This window comes from Amia ocellicauda, chromosome 19, assembly GCF_036373705.1.
Source record: "Amia ocellicauda isolate fAmiCal2 chromosome 19, fAmiCal2.hap1, whole genome shotgun sequence".
Taxonomy (NCBI): Eukaryota; Metazoa; Chordata; class Actinopteri; order Amiiformes; family Amiidae; genus Amia; species Amia ocellicauda.
The window spans coordinates 8078985-8099964 of NC_089868.1; the positions used below are offsets into that span (position 1 = coordinate 8078985).

A 20980-nucleotide genomic window follows, 5' to 3' on the forward strand; every position below is an offset into this window, starting at 1 on the left:
GTGACCCGAATTATATTTCGGTTTGTCTGGGGGAGCAAAATGGAGAGGCTGAAAAGAGTGCAGATGGTGAAGGGTACCCTGGATGGAGGCAGGGGGGTCCCGGACGTTGTGCGGCTGATAAAGGCGCAGGGGCTGGCCTCTGTGGTCAAGAACATCCAGGCTGCTGGCAAGAAAGTGAGTTTTATGAACCGCTTTTATTTTGCCAGCAGCCTGAGACCATTCGGCCTCTGCGCCATGGATAACACTAGGCCGCACTCGTGGGATCCCCTGCCGTTCTACAGGGCGCTCCGAGCCTTTGCGCTCAAAGTAGGCCTCCATAAAGTCGTGCTGGCCTCCTGGGATTATAAGACCATCTGTAGCCAGATGAGATCTACCCAGGAGACCAGCCGGATAGAAGATTTCCCTCCCGAAACCTGCCGGTTTATCTGGGCTAACGCTACGCACGTTTGCCTCACGAATACACAGAAAGATGTCTCCTGGATGGCTGTGAGTCGGTGTCTCCCCACCCGAGTGTTCATGCACAGAAGGGGCATAGCTCCTTATGACACCTGCCCCTATAAGGGTTGCCTGGGGAAGGAGACGGAGGCTCATATCTTTAGGGATTGCCCCTCCGCCTGCAGGGTCTGGCTCCTGTTTTTCCCGTTCCTCCGCAGGTTTGCCGTTCCTGTGCGGACGACTGCTCAGCGGATCCTTTATGGCCCTGCCAAGGGAATAACATCTCCCTCCCTGAGGTGCTGGTGGCGAGGGGCAGAGGGGCAAGGAGGAAGCCTACAAGATCTGGCACATAAAAGATATGGGGGAGCTTAGGATCCCTTGATGGGACCCACCTCCGGGGACGACCATCTCCCCCTGCTGGAGCCCGAGCCAAGATCTTTTAATTCTTTTATGAATGATTATATTTTAAAATGAATTTTAAAAATGAATTTTAATTGTTTTTAACGATTTAGTTGTTTTTAAAAACACTAGTTTGATTGGCTTTTTGGGTTGTTTTTGTTATATTTTTTTGTCAAATGCATTGGCCGTTTGGTTTTAATTTTAAATGAATTGGACTGTTTTGGTTTGTTTTTTATTTTTTTGTATTTGTCCGATTCATTTTCAGTTATTTTCAATGTATTTGACATTTTTTTGTTGGTTAGCAGGTTTGCTTTTAGCACATTTGTTTTTCTTTTATGCACATGTTTAGTTATTTTGAATTTAAACACTATGAGATTTTAAAAATTATTAAAAGTATTACAATTTTGAAATGTTTTTATTTGTAAAATGTAAAATACTTATAAATAAAACAGTATTTTACATCCACATTGTAAGCAGTAGAGAGACAGCACTGTGGAGAGGACTCAGGCAACTCTCACATATAACAATGCAAGATCACAGGTAACTAGTGAGACACTGGGGTTGCTGCTGTAAGGCAAGCTGAGGAAACCCTGACCCTGATTTGGAGCCCACACAACCCCATCAGTGTTGAATGTGAACTCTAAAGGAAATGCATTAAGAGAATCTCGGTTGACTGTGACACAGCTGAGATACAAGTCCTGTGGTGTCTGGACGGTAGGGCCCAGGCCTGGGGTCAGTTACAGCTGTTGATTGTCTAATTCATATGACTGATCGAAAACCGTTCAATGACAGTTACTCCACTGTTTTTGCTTAAGACTGGATCTTAAAACATTGGATAGACATATGATTTGGTATAGGCGAATTCTGCCTACAGGCAATCCAAATATACAATATACATGTAATGCTTTGTATATCACCTTTTATGTCACTGTAATTAGACAGCATAAATGCAACTGGACAGGATATTGCAGTAATTCAATAGTAATTCAAAAACTGCATTATTTCAAACAAAACTGTAATTTTAATCATATTAGCAAAGGCTTTAAGTATTTGAGCAACCCACAAAATTTTACAATAAAGAAAATCATTCCCATCCAAGTCCATGAAAGTTCCTTCCTACCTCCAGCAGCTCATCTCCCACGTGGATGCGGCCATCCCTGCCGGCTGGCCCCCCCGGGTTGATCCCCACAACGAAGATGCTCATGCAGGAGCGGTCTCGGTTGCCCGCCAGACTGAGGCCTAGTCCGTTCTTGTCCTTCTCCAGCTCAATGATGTGCAGCTCTCCTGGCAGCTCTCCATACCTCTGCCTGATCTTCTCTGCAGAGAAAATGAAAATGAAAACACAGAGGCACAATTATAATACACTCAATTTACCCTCACAAAAAACTGGAACAAAGAGGAAAAACCCAAACAGGATACCTCAGATATGCAGAAGGTTGTGATAAGAATTTAAAAAAAAAAAAAAAAAAATGTATCAACGGTTTTAGGTCTCAATGTCCTCCGCACAAAAAGATAGATCTGCCACTAACCCCAGTGAAAACTGAATTAAACTCAGTCTCCTGTGTCACATGTCTGTCCTTTGTGGCTAACTGACTGATTGATTATTCAATGTACAGCAATGCTAAATGCTCAGGCCAATCAATCCACCAAGACTTGGAATTGGCCCTTCTTGACTTATGAATTGGTTGGGCCTGACAGAACTTCAATAAATAAGACATAAGAAATAAAACAGCAGATATACGAGTCTCCAATCTGATGTACAGGGATGACAATCACAAGTGAAAGAATATGCAGTCATCTGCCCTTTCTAAAATTAAATATATTCAGCTTTCTTTATCTGAAGTGTCAAGTGTAATTTGGTGTGTTAGCAGAGTCTGGTCTGGTGAGTAGAATTAAGAAAATGCAAGTTATACATTAGTATGAGGTTTTCTGATATCAAACAGTCTACTTCTTCTGCATGCAGCATTTACTGCTTCACAGTTGACATTTTTCTCTTCTCAAATTGCAATACAGCTACCTTGAAGTGTTAATTATACCTTCTCTACATGCAGCAACAACACACATAAAAAAAAAACCCAAACAAAATTAAAGTCCTTAATAAGCTGGATCGCAGCCAAGCCTAGTTGATTAGTGCTCCTCAGAAGGTGAAAAGAGCAACTTGAAAGCATATGCAACATGTACAGTGCAAAAATAATTAAGAAATATATCCAACTGAGTGCTTGAGTTTATTTCAAGAACACTGCGAAACATGAAAGGCAGATCAACTTGTCCTAATTCAGGGTACAAGGTGCTAATGATCAATCCAAGTACATTTCAGTAAAAGTACATGTCTTCACCCCTAGGCTCTTGTTTTAATATGGACATACAGACACAACTTGGTAAGCTTTATTACCAGGTTTTTAGCAGAGACAGTTTGGGTCAAGGTTGGAGTAGATTCCCTTTTAGCAATCATGAAAAAACATACAGATCTTCATCAATAAAACAGGTGTGTATATAGTTTTGTCCCTGTCTTGCATTCATGCATACACACTATGGATTAGATGGAAAAATGCTGGATTGTTTCTCTGTACTGTGAGTGCAGACCCAGTTATTTACTTTCAACACATCCCAACAATTTGCATCTGTGGTGTGAAAGACTGCTCGTCAGCTACCCATAGAACTTGGATAAAGATCAGTCACTTAATCAATCACTTAATACATATTTGTGAGGGCTTTGATCTGGCGCCCCATGCTTTGTCATGGCTCAGAATTGTGCGTGCAACAACAACTCCCCCCAGAATAAAAAAAAATCTGTTATGTTAAGAACATCCAATGAATGAAAGAGAACTGAAAGGCCACATTCTGTGATTAATGCTCTACAAACAAAGCTGTGCAATTAAAACGAAATCAACAAAGCAATTAAACCTCATTAACTTTAATTCAAGAAGGCATTATTTACTACCCTGAACTGTATGACATTTACTATTATGGAAATTTACTTCCATATTCAATCATAATGAAAAACAATAATACTTAAAATTATGATAACTTTTAACCTACTTAACACGTGTAGAATTTAGTACAGTAACTTTATTTTGAAGGTTTAGATATAGATTTCTGTATTGTGGAATATCTTCTTGAACAAATACTTGCTTCTATGACAGTCACAATGTTTTCACAAATACAAATACTGACACATTATGTAGCCTAAATAACAAGATCTGCTGTTTAATGGAACTTACGTTTACAACTATAAGTCAAGTACTGAGGCCCATTTAGCCAGATCACCTATGGATCCATGATCACATTTAGCCGTCATCATTACTGCATCTAACATGAGATTGATCAATGTGATACGTTTAAAATATTGCAATTAATTTCATATTTAAATCTAATACAACACATACATTTTTTTGTCCTATTATTATTATTTGTGGTAGTAAAAATAATAATAGGATACTACTAATAATACTACTACTTGTAGCAGTAAAAATAACAACAACAACACAGTCAGTAGTAGTAGTAGGTGCAATGCCATAGGCTGCCTTGGTATAATGTTACTGCATGTCACGATTAATCTGTTATTTCAGGTTTTCCAATGCAATGCTGATGGCAGCATACATACATATAGGCCTATCTTGTGACACTCAGTCAAGTCTGAATTTCCCTTCTGCAGCAGAACCCCCCCACACATACACTTTTCCAACTTGACTAAGAAACCTGTACATAGACTGTCAAATCTGATTCTTCATATTGTCACTTTGAGTGCTTGAATTATCTTAAGATATATAATGTCCTATTTATGTTTAAACATAAATAAGAAGACACCATTTGTGTATATGTGGCTGCAAGGTTTCTTTTTAATTACTTCAGGTGCCTTTAAAGCAGCACTGACACAGAGGCTCTCCAAACTGGCTGTGTATGTACACTTTTACATACTTTTATAGTGGGCTTTGTAATAATTTGCATTGGCATTAACAAGATTTAAAACCACCCAAGCTGAAGCAGGGTCCTGTTCTGGCAATGATCAATAGTCTAGGGATCCCGGGAGCAAGGAAGCCTAATAAGAAAAACAGTTTGCAGACAAGGGGTGTTTCCACAATTATCTTTGGGACTGAATAGAGCAGTGAATCTCTTCCATATTAATGATGTAGAGAAGCACATACACGCACTGAATAGTTGACAACCTGTGAAGAATGATTAATGTTCTCTAGGCTTCCCAGAAAAAGGGCTGCGATGATGTGACAGTAGAGAATCAGAGTGGGTCCAAGTCACTGTCTGCAGAGACCGAGGCAGGGCTAAACGAGACCCTTGCTCCTCCGACTGACTGTATGACGTCAATTGCACCATCACTGAAAAGGAAGATAATTCCCCTTTTTGCAATTGCCAAAGGATCGTGAGCAATTCAAATATTATTCAATGGACCCGTGAAAGGCTTTAAACACCAAGTGGGTGTCAATCAAAACCTCACCCCTCTCTCCGAGTTGCAGAGCCGATCTATTAGATGCTTTGTTGTTAAGTGAGTGATGCAATGCAATGAATAGTAACTAATAGCTTAAGGGCACATAAGTAAACAACAAACACCTCTGATGAATAATGAATTCCAGAACACAAAGGACCCATAGCATCAAAAAATGAAAGAAAGACAAAGGACCCACAGGGAAGTATAATATAAAGGTTATTTTAGGCTTTTGTTCAGACAAAAAACAACATTTGCACAGCATAAATCATTGGTAAGCAGGTGTGTTTAACCTTCTTAAGAACCCAGTGTGACCTATATGTCAGAAACATTTTACCATCTTGAAAAAAATATATTATCTCCATTTACCAGGCCTCTGTATGTGACATATATGTCACACTAGGTTCTTAAAGGTTAAAGCAGAAACTTAAGTCTAGCGGTCTTCTCAAAAAAAGTCAAAGAATCAATACAGTTGTAACTTTAATTCTCTCACTGTGCCAGTAGTGTTGCACACCAAGTTATTTGAACTGCAATCGCATTCTTGTTTTTTTTTTGTGTGTGATATAAAACAACATCAACATTCAATCATTTTACTGTTTCCTGGGCAATGCCCCATAATGCCTTTACACAAGACTATGTTCCAATTTACGTTACCATCTGATAATACAGTGGTTCAATTTGCAAAGAGGTAACAGTCAGTGTTGACATATTGTGACATAGAGCATATCTTACAGGTCATTCAGTGTGGCTGCCAGATACATATTTCATGAGTTAATCTGGAAGCGTGAAGAACCGTGTTAAACTTTGAAGACACACTGTTAGCCTGAAAATATATTTTTGATATCTCTGATCACCTTCGGCTATATCGCTGCTGTTTTAAATTAGCTACACAGAACAATCATTGTTCTGTATTTGAACATCTCGGTGTATTCTTCAGCAATTAGAAGGCGAATTGAGATTTATAATTGAGTTACTGATTACAGTACGGATGCCATGTAGTTCGCATAGTGGTGACAAATAGCCTCTCACACAGCTGTGGAAAGCAAGCTTGGGGGAAAAAATGCATTTATGCAAGCAACAGCTCTATATACCCACACACTGAATTTCCCTTGTGGACTCCTCTGCATTATGTTTCACAATTGCTAAGGCATCAGTGTTATAATGATACAGCCCAGTCCAAAATGAACAGTTTGAGCTCCCGCTGTGCCACTCTATCAAGCCAGTCCATTTTGCTAGTGTACGAGCACTCTTGGCTAAAATGTGAGCTGTATCTCAGGGAACCTGTTTCTGAAGTTGCAAGCGGAGGAAGAGAGAGAAGGCTGCTCTGTGCTGTCCATACCTTTCACAACTTGTCAAGGATGGTCAAGACTCACATGTGGTCTTAACAGTCAATGCAATATTTTGGGAAGGAGGTGGGGGTGAATATTTGTGACTGAATAGGAATGCATGCAACAGTGACCATAAAATATGCCGTGTGTGATAAGAGGCACAGTCTTGGAGTACCAACCCCAAACCACAGCCACTAAACAGCCACACTCTAAATTTTGATGTTTCCAAACCTTCCATGACAAATGATTTATATTTTTTTTGTTGCCTTCTCATTCCCATTAAAAGCAATTCCATGTATATATTGTAGTATTGCTGGGAAACAGATTCTCTCAGCACAATCATATATCCGCTTTCTAATTATGTACAAATATATACTTCACTTGGTCACATCTTTCTGTTTATCAGATTAAACACCTCCATACATGGCTTATGATATCAAAGAGACGGTTGCAATCGCCTTCCTATCGAGAGCTCCTCTAAGCTGTGACTGGGTGCTTTCCTTAATGGGATTTGATACCTTATATTTGGACACAGCATTTCATGTGTTATTTGGACACCGTAATTAGAGGAGAAAAACAAAACAAAACTGTTGGACAAATCTGGCCTTTATCTCCTTCTTTAATGCATGCACACACATATTGTCACTGATATCTTTTTAACTTTAATACACAATTATTATATTACTGTTACTCTTTTCCCCAGGTGCTTCTGGGTAAGACAATGTCTGAGCTCATATCTATCTATGCACACTAAATATTATAGTTCACAGAATACAGCACAGGGAAACACACTAGTGTGGTTAGGCTTAACAAAGCATTTTAATATATGCGCTGGTAAATGTTTATGCAGGACAAGGGGGGAAAAAATGACATAATGCTGCACAAAATTATTATTTGATTTTTTGTTTGCGTTTTGTGGCAGGGGACAAAGAATACCACTGACTGAGGTGACTGACACATAAAATTGAATCTACGAATCAGTTTCTCCTCAGTTCCTGCCCATTTAATGATTAATCAACACGAGCTCTTGCAGCTGTGAAAAGTGACTTTTCAGTCAGTGTGACCCTCCCAGAAACACATTGCGAATAGCCAATTAATTGTTTTGTGCAGCACTACATTGAGTTAAAACCCCTTATGAATCAAAACTAAGCTCTTCAGTTTTACTTCATGGTTTTGTTGGGCATCATTTCCTACATCTTTCTTTTGAAATTCAGTCAGCCTGATTTTGGTTGGGTTTCTGGATAAACATAGTATTGCTGTGACTGTTGTTTCACAAGGTAAACTAACACAGTCTGGTAATTAATTGATGTTTTATGGAAACCATTTTGAAGACACAATTGGTTGAAATGCCAGCTGTCAGACACTGGAAAGCAACTCTACGATCTTCTGCATTAGGGCAATGACTCTCACATTTTTTTTTTATAGTCCCAGCAATCAAGAGATTTAAATGCTGTAGCAATGTGATAAGTTATTAAAACCAAAGAGCTATATAAATCCCTGCAAATAAGAGCTAATTATTTTATTTTTTCCCCAAACTCTCTCCAAATGAAAGTGTCAGTAATAAAGCTAAATACAAAGCAGAGGACCACAGCTGTGAGCATGGGCCCGGTTTCCACAGATAAAGCCAATATCCCATTAAGCAGGCTTTCCGCTTCATGTAGGAAATATCAGCAGATTAAAGAGCAATATTTTGCAAAAATACAAAGGTTGCAAATGTTGTGAGGTCAGACCTCAGCAGAACCCAGAACCTAATCTTTCCTCTACTGGAATCTCCTGGATTGGATAGGTTGGATACTGATTTTGTTCAACTGAGATTAATGTCCATTTTCTAACATGGATTTCACTTGTACCCCCCAATGCCCTTTACCAACAATCTCATAAGACTGGATCATAATACGTCTGAGCTCTTGATGGCTTCCAAACAGGGGTGGAGCCAGGGGGTGGGCCACAGGGGCACTGGCCCCTGCTGAAATCTGACTGGCCCCCTGAGTGCCAGTTGGGGCATTAACAATCTACAAAAGGAAATGTTCGGTTGAGACGAGAAGGGAGAGTGTGAGTGAGAGCACAGAGTTTGACAGGCAGAGAAAAGTCGATTATGAATTGAAAATCAACAGGATGTTTTAGAGATTTTCTTTGAGGAAACAATGACAGCAGTGACAGCAGACCGGACTGGATGTTTCTTCAGAGTTATATTTGTACTATATTACCTTGTTATAGTGTTAAAATGTATTTTCATTTAATTGCGTTGTTCTGCAAAGTTTATACTTTTATATACATTAATTTATTAACTAAGATAAACATGCTATTATTTTCTTGAAAAGATAATACTAAACGTTCATGTTATTTATTGTTTGTTATAAACTATGTTTAAGCTCTCAAGTGTTTGTGTTTTTTTGTGCGAAATATTTTAGAACCTTTTTGCCATACAACCATGTATTGAACAAATATGTGATGTTTTTTATGTTACCTATTTTTATATATTTGCACTGTATATAATCTTACATAAGGGTCCAGGGATTGAATGTTACACTCATAACGTATCGTTCACACATTAATAAATTGATTTATTTTGAATGTAAATATTTGTTTGAGGTCATAACACTTTGTTTACACCTCCAACCCCCACCTTGTGCAGTGTCCTCTTTATTGAAAGCTCAGATATGGCTCTGCCTGGCTCTGGCTCTCTCAACTCATTATCAGTGGAGCAGTAACTTTAGCTAATGGGTTAAATGGGGCTTAATGTACAGTGTTAAAAATGCATTCAATATTTGGGGGTGAAGAGAGTTTAGAGGTTGTCTATGTCTATTGTGTTAACAGCAATAAGGTATCACTGTTGTCTATTGTGTTAATGTCAATTTTATAATAATTTTGTCACTAGCAAATGGTTTGCTGTATTGTTATAAATAGCCCAGCTTATCCTTGTAATTTGCTTAAATCTTAGTTTTTAAACTCATTTTAACCCATTTTACAAAGAAATGTTCCTGGCGGACCATGCCCCTTGACCCCCCTAGCAGATGTCAGCCCCTCTGTAATAATCATGGCCCCTTTACGGTCCCCCCATTTTCAAAATCCTAGACTCACCCCTGCTTCCAAACTAAAAACTCAGACACAAGCTTCCAGGATTGTCCAAAGTCTGCGAACTGTGAAATGCATCTGCCTTCTATAGTCATAAACGCCACATCTTTTTGGATAGTAGTCTCACCAGATGTCTCACCAAAATGAAATAAGCAATAGTTACATAAAAAAAAAAAAAAAAAAAACATAATTCTTTAAAAAGTGTGGATCATTCTCAATAGAAAGCTTTTTGCAAATCATTCTAACAATTGTTCCCATTTAATAATATGTGCAGCCTTCCCTGCATCATATCTCATATAAATACAAATTTGCTCTAAAATTGTCATAATTTATTGGGAATTCAGCAAGGCTCCCGTATTATCAATAAATTGAAGTTAATGCACATAAAACAATTTCCTAGCCAAACATGGTCTTAGAAGTAAGGATGATAGTTGTCCTCAGATCATTAATGGTCATTCATAAAATATAATTAGTGCATGTAGCAAAGTGGTTGAGCCTGGCTGGTTTAGACTAGTTCTACAAAATATCAGTTCTTCCATGCTGGGTGATAATTAATTTTTTTTTCCGCTCTTGCTCCAGGGTCAAAGTAATGTTTTTGTGTGGTCCACCGGTAAGCTTTGGCTTTCGCTGCAATTAACATTTTTATCCACAATGCATGACTGGCCTTGATGTGCTGGTTTATTTCATTACACCACAAGAGATGCTCCTGCTGTACCTCCTCTCTAATGACCGCTGTTCTCTTACACATTTTCCCAGATTTATGTTCTTAATCTTCCTCCCCTCAACACATGCCTTTCAAGACAAAGACAGTTGAAGATCATCTGGAAAGGAAAACAGTATGGTCGATGTAAATGCCTATTGACAGCCAAGTGGAGTAAACCTACAGAAAGTGATGTAATTAATGCAGAGGCACACGTTCAGATTTTCCAGCCCTGCATTGCACAGAGCTATACAATAGTAGACAGGTTGATTAATACATAAACGGATCAACTTTCTAACTCAGCGGGAGACTACATTTCAACGACAGAGACACACCGTGGGAGATGTCTGTTTACCCGAACACCAGCCTTAATGAGACATCAGGGCTGCAGATGACTAATGAGCTTCATTACATAATCAAAGCAAGCACAGAAGGGAGCACACGCAGTTGCTAAGTGACTAGGGAAATGGGAACCCCCATAAATCGGACCCCACTGCCTCCATCCATTGCAGATACAAATACACATCCACTTTATAACTCAACCCCTGTCCTCACCTACTACCCACATGGAATGGAAATGGGAGGGTATCACCTGGTGAAAATGTTCTAATATTCCTTGAGTAAATGCTTCAAACTGAGTATTACATATTTATAGTTTAACTTCTTTACTATATGTGCAAAGGCAATGCTACAATTAAACCTCCAAATGCAATAAACTTCGCAATACACTCTGGCCATGAAAGCTCACAGATTCCTCTTCTCGGAGTGTGACTGAACCATCCACATTAATTATCCATTAATTTCAAGGACCTTTGCTGCTCCAATCATTTTAACAGCCAGCCATGTGTCTCTCCCACAATGCAGGAGTGTAGCTTTGCGCCTCCCAGTGGGCCAAGAATAAATGAGTCTCGTATATCATCGACCTGTCAGAGGGGCAAACGGCCACCCACCTCAACACGCCACAGACACTATGAATTATTCCACAGCAAAAACACTGCAAGACGTTTGCGGATAAATTATCCATAGGGCAAATACAGTGTAAGGCCTCTCAAGTGGCACAACTGGTCTGTGCCTGCAGTCCTACAGTCTGGGGATTAGGGGGGAATGAGCCTTCAATAACAGCATAAAGTAACTTTGGCAGATGTGGTAACTGGCACACTGTCAGTTCACTGGCTTAGGACATTTCTGGAGCTGGCTGGACACGTGAAAGAGAAGTCAAAAGGGAAGTGTGTGCCTCTTTTTGATCCTCAATCCTGACTGCTTCCTTATTGGAATTATAGCGCCTCTGTCTTATCCTGAGAAAGGTTAATTCACAGTTTCCAATACCACCTGAATGCAAGCATTAAGCCTACCCTGCTCAAAAATCAAAGGAGTAAATGTTGAAAGCAGGATGAATTGCAGTGAGTAATTTCAAAGTGGGGTAACATATTATTCCAAATTAGCACTACCCTCCAATTAATTGTTTTAATAGATAAGTGAATAAAGAAATATTTAGGTATTTGTTCCTACACCAGCTCACAGGAAATACAGCATAGGAACACATCATAAAAATAAACAAAACACATGTAACTTAAACTTTGATGAAATACAATCCAATTAATTACACAATTGCAACATTATTATTATTATTATTATTATTATTATTATTATTATTAATATTATTAGTATTAAAATTATTATTAATTTTAATTATCCAGGGCGACTTACAAAACATGTTTTATACTTCAAGAGCAACAAAGCCTCTGTAGATAAAGCACTCTGTCTTGTAGACTGGGGCATCCTATACTTCACCTTGCCCTCATCTGGCATCCTCCCCAATCTATTGCTCCCCCTCTTTTCTAGTGTGGGACCAGCCTTTAACCCCTGACCCCACCATAATTCCCCACTCAATAAATTAGATCAGAACTGACAGACACACGAACACTGTACGAATACTGCAGTACCTCCCTATAGGATATAAGTTACAGATCACTACAATACTATTATATACAGTGCATCCGGAAAGTATTCACAGCGCTTCACTTTTTCCACATTTTGTTATGTTACAGCCTTATTCCAAAATGGATTAAATTCATTATTTTCCTCAAAATTCTACAAACAATACCCCATAATGATAACGTGAAAGAAGTTTGTTTTAAATCTTTGCAAATTTATTAAAAATAAAAAACAAAAAAAGCATATGTACATAAGTATTCACAGCCTTTGCTCAATACTTCGTTGAAGCACCTTTGGCACCAATTACAGCCTCAAATCTTTTTGAGTATGATGCTACAAGCTTGGCACACCTATTTTTGGGCACTTTCTCCCATTCTTCTTTGCAGGACCTCTCAAGCTCCATCAGTTTGGATGGGGAGCGTCAGTGCACAGCCATTTTCAGATCTCTCCAGAGATGTTAAATCGGGTTCAAGTCTGGACTCTGGCTGGGCCACTCAAGGACATTCACAGAGTTGTCCTGGAGCCACTCCGTTGTTATCTTGGCTGTGTGCTTAGGGTCATTGTCCTGTTGGAAGATGAACCTTTGCCCCAGTCTGAGGTCCAGAGCACTCTGGAGCAGGTTTTCATCAAGAATGTCTCTGTACATTGCTGCATTCATCTTTCCCTCGATCCTGACTAGTCTCCCAGTTCCTGCCACTGAAAAACATCCCCACAGCATGATGGTGCCACCACCATGCTTCACTGTAGGGATGGTATTGGCCAGGTGATGAGCGGTGCCTGGTTTCCTCCAGACATGACGCTTGCCATTCAGGCCAAAGAGTTCAATCTTTGTTTCATCAGACCAGAGAATTTTGTTTCCCTGACTAAGGCACTTCTCCCCCGATCGCTCAGTTTGGCCGGGCGGCCAGCTCTAGGAAGAGTCCTGGTGGTTCCAAACTTCTTCCATTTACGGATGATGGAGGCCACTGTGCTCATTGGGACCTTCAATGCTGCAGACATTTTTCTGTACCCTTCCCCAGATCTGTGCCTCGATACAATCCTGTCTCGGAGGTCTACAGACAATTCCTTGGACTTCATGGCTTGGTTTGTGCTCTGAAATGCACTGTTAACTGTGGGACCTTATATAGACAGGTGTGTGCCTTTCCATGTCCAATCAACTGAATTTACCACAAGTGGACTCCAATCAAGTTGTAGAAACATCTCAAGGATGATCAGTGGAAACAGGATGCACCTGAGCTCAATTTTGAGTGTCATGGCAAAGGCTGTGAATACTTATGTACATGTGCTTTTTTGTTTTTTATTTTGAATACATTTGCAAAGATTTCAAACAAACTTCTTTCACGTTGTCATTATGGGGTATTGTCTGTAGAATTTTTAGGAAAATAATGAATTTAATCCATTATGGAATAAGGCTGTAACATAACAAAATGTGGAAAAAGTGAAGCGCTGTGAATACTTTCCGGATGCACTGTATATGCTGTAATCTCAAAAATAAAATAAAATGTCCCCAGCTCAAAGTTTTAAGTTAATGTGATTTTTCTACTCCACTGCAATAAATACAGTAAATAAAGAAAAGGTTTTTTGTTTTGTTTGTTTGTTAATAGTTAATAACAAATACTTAAAAACATAGAACAACAAAACTATTACAAATACGCAAAAAGCTAACAAAGAAGTAAACTGATTTAAATACAATTATAAATTGGTTCTTAAATCACAGGTCTATCCTCCTGATTTTCCAGCTCACCATGACCAAGCAACCGTATTAAATATAACATAAAGACCATCCATCTGATGTAAACAATATACTGCACCTGGGAGAACCATAATATGTCTGATCAAAGACAACTTCAATTTATAAAAAATGTAATAAAAACACACTAGCGCTAGCTTGAAGTAATAAGGTACACACAGTAAACAACGTTCAATGCTAATGCAGGGCCAGTAGAACAGAGTCCCATTGCAGAGGAAATGGCCCTACTTTGGGATTTATGAGGCTCTTACAAAAAACATTGCTAGGTGCAGAACATTTAGGTTTAGTATGTTTGCAAAGGCAGATTGTCAGTGGTACAGTGAGGGAAAAAAGTATTTGATCCCCTGCTGATTTTGTACGTTTGCCCACTGACAAAGAAATGATCAGTCTATAATTTTAATGGTTGGTGTATTTTAACAGTGAGAGACAGAATAACAACAACAAAATCCAGAAAAACACATTTCAAAAAAGTTATACATCGATTTGCATGTTAATGAGGGAAATAAGTATTTGACCCCTTCGACTTAGTACTTGGTGGCAAAACCCTTGTTGGCAATCACAGAGGTCAGACGTTTCTTGTAGTTGGCCACCAGGTTTGCACACATCTCAGGAGGGATTTTGTCCCACTCCTCTTTGCAGATCCTCTCCAAGTCATTAAGGTTTCGAGGCTGACGTTTGGCAACTCGAACCTTCAGCTCCCTCCACAGATTTTCTATGGGATTAAGATCTGGAGACTGGCCAGGTACAGGACCTTAATGTGCTTCTTCTCGAGCCACTCCTTTGTTGCCTTGGCTGTGTGTTTTGGGTCATTGTCATGCTGGAATACCCATCCACGACCCATTTTCAATGCCCTGGCTGAGGGAAGGAGGTTCTCACCCAAGATTTGACGGTACATGGCCCCGTCCATCGTCCCTTTGATGCGGTGCAGTTGTCCTGTCTCCTTAGCAGAAAAACACCCCCAAAGCATAATGTTTCCACCTCTATGTTTGACGGTGGGGATGGTGTTCTTGGGGTCATAGGCAGCATTCCTCCTCCTCCAAAAATGGCGAGTTGAGTTGATGCCAAAGAGCTCGATTTTGGTCTCATCTGACCACAACACTTTCACCCAGTTCTCCTCTGAATCATTCAGATGTTCAGTGGCAAACTTCAGACGGGCCTGTGTATGTGCTTTCTTGAGCAGGGGGACCTTGCGGGCGCTGCAGGATTTCAGTCCTTCATGGCGTAGTATGTTACCAATTGTTTTCTTGGTGACTATGGTCCCAGCTGCCTTGAGATCATTAACAAGATCCTCCCGTGTAGTTCTGGGCTGATTCCTCACCGTTCTCATGATCATTGAAACTCCATGAGGTGAGAACTTGCATGGAGCCCCAGACCGAGGGAGACCAACAGTTCTTTTGTGTTGCTTCTGTGGACAGGTGTCTTTTATACAGGTACCGAGCTGAGATTAGGAGCACTCCCTTTAAGAGAGTGCTCCTAATCTCAGCTCGTTACCTGTATAAAAGACACCTGGGAGCCAGAAATCTTGCTGATTGATAGGGGATCAAATACTTATTTCACTCATTAACATGCAAATCAATTTATAACTTCAATTGAAATGCGTTTTTCTGGACTTTGTTGTTGTTAATCTTTCTCTCACTATTATTTTTTGTCAGTGGGCAAACGTACAAAATCAGCAGGGGATCAAATACTTTTTTCCCTCACTGTATTGCATTGATGATCATTTACATCTGATTGGTATAATTGTTTAATCATACACCTGGCTATATGCCTACAAAATCCCTGACTTTGTGCAAGTGTTCTTAGAATAACTGATGCTGTTTTGAAGGCAAAGGCTGGTCACACCAAATACAAATTTAATTTAGATTTTACTTCTGTTCACTCACTTTGCATTTAGTTAATTGATAAATATAATCTATTAACATGTCTACTTTTGAAAGCATTTTTTCACACCTGCCTAGAACTCTTGCACAGTACTGTATATTCTTTCTATTTTGTTTTGTCTCCATCCCTTTTGTATATGCTATCATGAATGTATTCAGTCCTCAGTAATACTCTGTAAGAACAGAATTAATCCTCTACTAAACACTTAAATTGGGCATAAAACATCAATAAGCAAAACCTCAGTTTAAAGTGTGACAGGCAATTTCAATATTTTCTCTGTGCAGATGTACACCCCTTTTGTTTCTAAGGACTTGTTCGCATGCCTTGAAATGATGGAAACAGTGCATTTTCAATCATGAAAGTGGCTGCTGCAGAGCCTAATCTCCCTTTCCCTCTCTCCGAGTTTTTTCCTCAGGACCGTCTGGCGAATGGAAAATGTACCGTTAAAATGTTGCATCATGAAATCCCACCACTGTTCTGACAAATATGAAAGGCTCCCAAGTCCTTCATAATTTTAAACACTGCCATTTCCATTGGGCCCCTCTGGGAACAGGGGACATCTGTTAAAATTCTAATTAGACGCTTTTGGGTACTTTAAATGCAGTCAGCATGTTGCCGTGGGGAAGGCAACTGTGTTACGGATGTGAAATTTTGTATGTGTGCACCTGTAGTCAAGATTAATATATGCATGCCTACAGTGTATTAAGCAGTGACAAGGTGGATATAAGGTCACTGGCCCTGTTTGGCATTAACTGCTGATAGCAGATCCTACAGGTTTGCATGTTTTGATGCTGGGGGTGATAGCTGCAGGGTCGAATGGCCTCCTCTCGTTTGTAAACTTTCTTATGTTCTTATGATGTTGTAATAACACTTTCAAACAATATTTGCATTTGACACCCTAAAATCGCAAGGTCTAACGTAAGTGGGGCGAGTTGTTATTGCATTTTAATAATGCATCTGACATTTACAAAACATTAATGGTGCATCAACAAACATCACATTAATATAAAGAACAGTGCTGTGGAGACCTTGAGGCTTCAAGAAGCAGTTTGATGATGTTCTTGGATCAATAAGTGTCTCACAAAGGAAACCAGTTAAGATGGGCTCTCAATTGTAACCTTTTCCTTTGTTTTCACAAGATGACAACAGAGCTGTGTGTCCTTGGTGGATCATGCTGCTTGAAATGTCAAGCCCCTGTGTGTGTGTGACATGGCTGGAGCTTCTTTGAGTTGTGTGAGTGTCATTGTGTAGAGCCCTCTGGGAGCTTTGCAGCAGCTTCTCCATCTTGTATAGTACTGAGGGAAAACCTACAGAGAGCTGCTGGAAGTAACTACCAAGCTGAATTGGTAGCTGAATTCTGGAACCTTCCAGTTAGTGAACAACACAATGCCAATGCCTGTGATTATTGACAAAATGCCTTCATATTTCAATATTTTAATAGCTTTCTAAAGCATTCATGTACATAAGATAGAATTGTATAATTATATAAAAGTTTAACACCTACCTAATAAAAATAATGGGAACATCAAAAAAGCTAAATGATCCCTTGGAATAGGAAAGAATCAGATAATTACCCTGAAAAATGTTCATGGCATAACAATCAAAATCAGATGTCCTACTTCTTGGCTATGCCATTAAAAGCACCTGGGGAAAAGGAATCACAGTGGGAAAACTGTCTTTTTAACCACAAAGTGTATCAGAAATAAACAACACCAGTGAAATGTTAAAATGCAACTGTCATTCTCCTTCACAAGAAGGAGACAAAGAAGATCTGATGAACTATTAGCCCATTAGTCTCCTTCCCATCTTATACAAAGCATAGGTCCACAATCCCTTATCTGAAACCGTCAGGGCCCGGTATGTAAACACATTAATCTTTTTTGCAGCAAATGTTCAATAAAACTTCAAACATATACATTCAATAGTAAAACTTCAAACAAAAAAGCAAACAATTTTGGAGAGCACCTGACGCAAGTGTGACTGCTAGGAGCTCTGAAACACAACTGACACCATGCACCTCCGGTCATCGGAGCTTTTCGACTGGAGGCGTGTGAATAAACCCAGCCCCTATGCAAACCTGTGCCGAATGGGCTTTCTTTACATTTTGGTATAACTGCTAGAGGCTTTAGACACCTTTAGACACCCCAGTATTTTTGGGCGGGATTAAATAACATTTTAACCAGCCGCTAATAGCAAACTTCAAAACTGTACATCATGGCGTTTACTTTCTTTGTTTTTAAGAAAGTAGCATCTAACTAAAAATAAAATGGACTGAGCACAGTTGTGTAGTTTTCTAGTAGTGTCAAGGAATCAAGTTAAACAGAGCTTATTTGAACATCTTACAAATTGCAGATGACATTGTCATAAATACCTGAAGACCTGCAGCTTCAATTTCATGAACTCTCAGATACAAGCAAGAAAACTGGACTTAAACCATAGTAAAACAAAAGTCATGTTTAGCAGCTTTGTTACATCTCAGAAAACTGATGTAGATACTCAAAGAAGTTAAATGTTATGTCTACCTTGGACAACACATCCTCCCAGAAAGATGGGAAAATGGGATGGGGTATATTTGGAAGAAACAGCAGAAATGTACACACTAGCCTAAAGAGAAAAGTATTTGACCAATGCATACTATACTTATGGATATGAAACCTGCTCACTTAATGCTGAAATGATACAGAAACTGTGGACGACACAAAGGAGCATGGTAATTCATGTGACATTCTTGAAAGAGTGAAAATGTTAAAAGGGCAATGGGCTGGACACATTGCAAGAAGAACAGATCACAGATGGATAAAGGAAGCTATTGAATGGATTCCAAAATATGAAAAAAGACTTGGAAGACGATCACATAGAATAAGGAAAGATTAAATCATACACTGCAGGCGTAACATGGAAAAGAGGAGCTGTAGATCGAAGTAAGGTAACACATCTTGGGGAGGCCTTCATCTAATAGTGGATCGATATAGGCCAATGGTGATGGTGAGATGATGCTAGTATAGACATAAATTGATATGCAGAAAACACACAAAGCAAAATAAATGCTACACTAGGCTGAAAATACTTATTAAGAGACATTCGTAACAGGAAGACCATATTGGGAGCTGTTTTTCTTAAGATTTGCAGGTTTAACTGCAGGTATAATACATAGAAAGGAAATCAACCACACCAGCCTGAAAAGAGAAGCAATTAAGTGGGCAGCATCTAAATCTCTGCTGTTCTAACCTAATACTAAAAAGAATTCACATATGTAATAAGTATCAATATTTTTCTAACAGGTAATTCAGTTCCCCATCTACATTGTCATTTTTTCTCTCCTGCATATGAAGCAGACAGCTGTGCAAGTTTTACACTGGCAGTTTTCAGGTATAACCTGCATGCTTAAATAACCACTGGGGAAGTATAAATCTGGTTAATGACTAAAACTTAAAAATCAGAATCCCATATCATATTACTGTGGCACTGAGAAAAAAAAGAGTAACTCTAACAAGAAGCCACATTTTTAACAGCTGGCCTAATTCGATATATAGTTTCCCTTGACATGTCTGCATCTGAATCATGCATGTATTTGCTGACAGCTTCCTAAGATTCAGGGAGTTTCCAGGTTTACCTTGAATCCTGAAAATAGCATTTGGGTGGTAGAAATTGAGTTAAAACATGAAAAACCTGAAAATCAGAACAAAACTGGCATATAATCATTTGAGGTTGAGCAAAAAAATAAAACAAAATATAATATATATATATAAGATACTGAAAAATGTATTATATGTCAATATTATATTATATATTAATCTGAGCTTTTCAAAGTACATCTGAATACATTTTTAGCAAACAAGAGTAATTTAAAAGAGAATTATGACTTACATTATTTGGTCTGTGAGTTCAGAATTCACTGTTTACATCAGACAATTATTTGCGAGTTGTAAGGACAACACTGTTTACAAAAGATAGTCCCATTGGGAGTATTGAAATTAACATGGTTTGTAACATTTTGCAAATTGGGGTTAATCAGGTTATCATGGTTCATAAAGCCATCCTACTGGGATGAATCAAGGTAACACTGTTTTCAAATATCAACCCAAGATCAGTACTGCTCTCACATCATCAGTTCACCCTATGTATAACAACAACTGTTATAAATCTAGAAAATAATCTATCCTACATTGCTTTCAGGTCAGCATATTATTTGAAACAGCACCATTGTCTGGTACATTTCAGAATCCCGATTACACAGGTAAGACACACAGACACAGTGACGCTGATGCCAATAAAACAGTGATAAGGCAAGTGATTAATGGCTCAGCCCTGTGAATTTTCCAGAAATGAAGAAATGCTGCCTAAGCAGCCGTGCCGTACTGTTGCATAGATTGATGATTTCATTAATTCTCTGCTGTTTTCTATCGTCAACAGATCCCTTCTCAATTGCACCCTAATTTAAACAACAACCACCACCAACAAAAATCAAACAACAAACAAACATAACATCATTTTCATCTGCCCATAGTGTCCAAGAGAACGGTCTAAAATTGTTTCCCTTTCTCTCTACTTAGGAAATATTAATCTATAAAGCATTCACATTATGAGGATGTGCACGCTTCTCTTTCAAACATTGCCACAGACATTGTCAATATGTTGTCATTGTGCTTTTGGTGTCTTTAAAGCAAGCACATGTGTACTTGCCAGCTTTTGAAAACCTGGATCAGAATAAAACAATATGGTAAAATATAGATCTTAACCAAAGCATTCTCAACTTGACCTTGAATGAGCAAGAGCAAATATTTGCAGATGGCCAGTGGTCCAAATTCAATTTATTTAAACTGGAGAGTAAATGTATTTTCTGATGTGTGGTGAGGGCTCAAAGTAAGCTATATAGTTCAAATTCATAGCTGTAAACTCCTGCTTCATTGTTCTAGGCTAACAAGTTCTCATCTGGTCCTATATCTCAGATCAGTGTGTGGAAAGGTAGGTTATTTTCCTATATTGCCAAATTATACATTTATATTCACAGTAAGAATAGAACTGGTGCAGAATGAGAA

General features: G+C 38.9%; 1 protein-coding gene across 6 annotated transcripts in view; it reads right to left on the bottom strand.

The window, feature by feature from the left end:
- patj (PATJ crumbs cell polarity complex component) overlaps window positions 1-20980 on the bottom strand; it is a 280589-nt gene that overhangs the window by 73252 nt on the left and 186357 nt on the right. For all 6 annotated transcript variants that reach the window (XM_066691664.1, XM_066691663.1, XM_066691661.1 and 3 more), the window contains one exon: window positions 1955-2151. In XM_066691664.1, the coding sequence (XP_066547761.1) occupies window positions 1955-2151 (197 nt within the window). The remainder of the gene's footprint in view (window positions 1-1954; window positions 2152-20980) is intronic.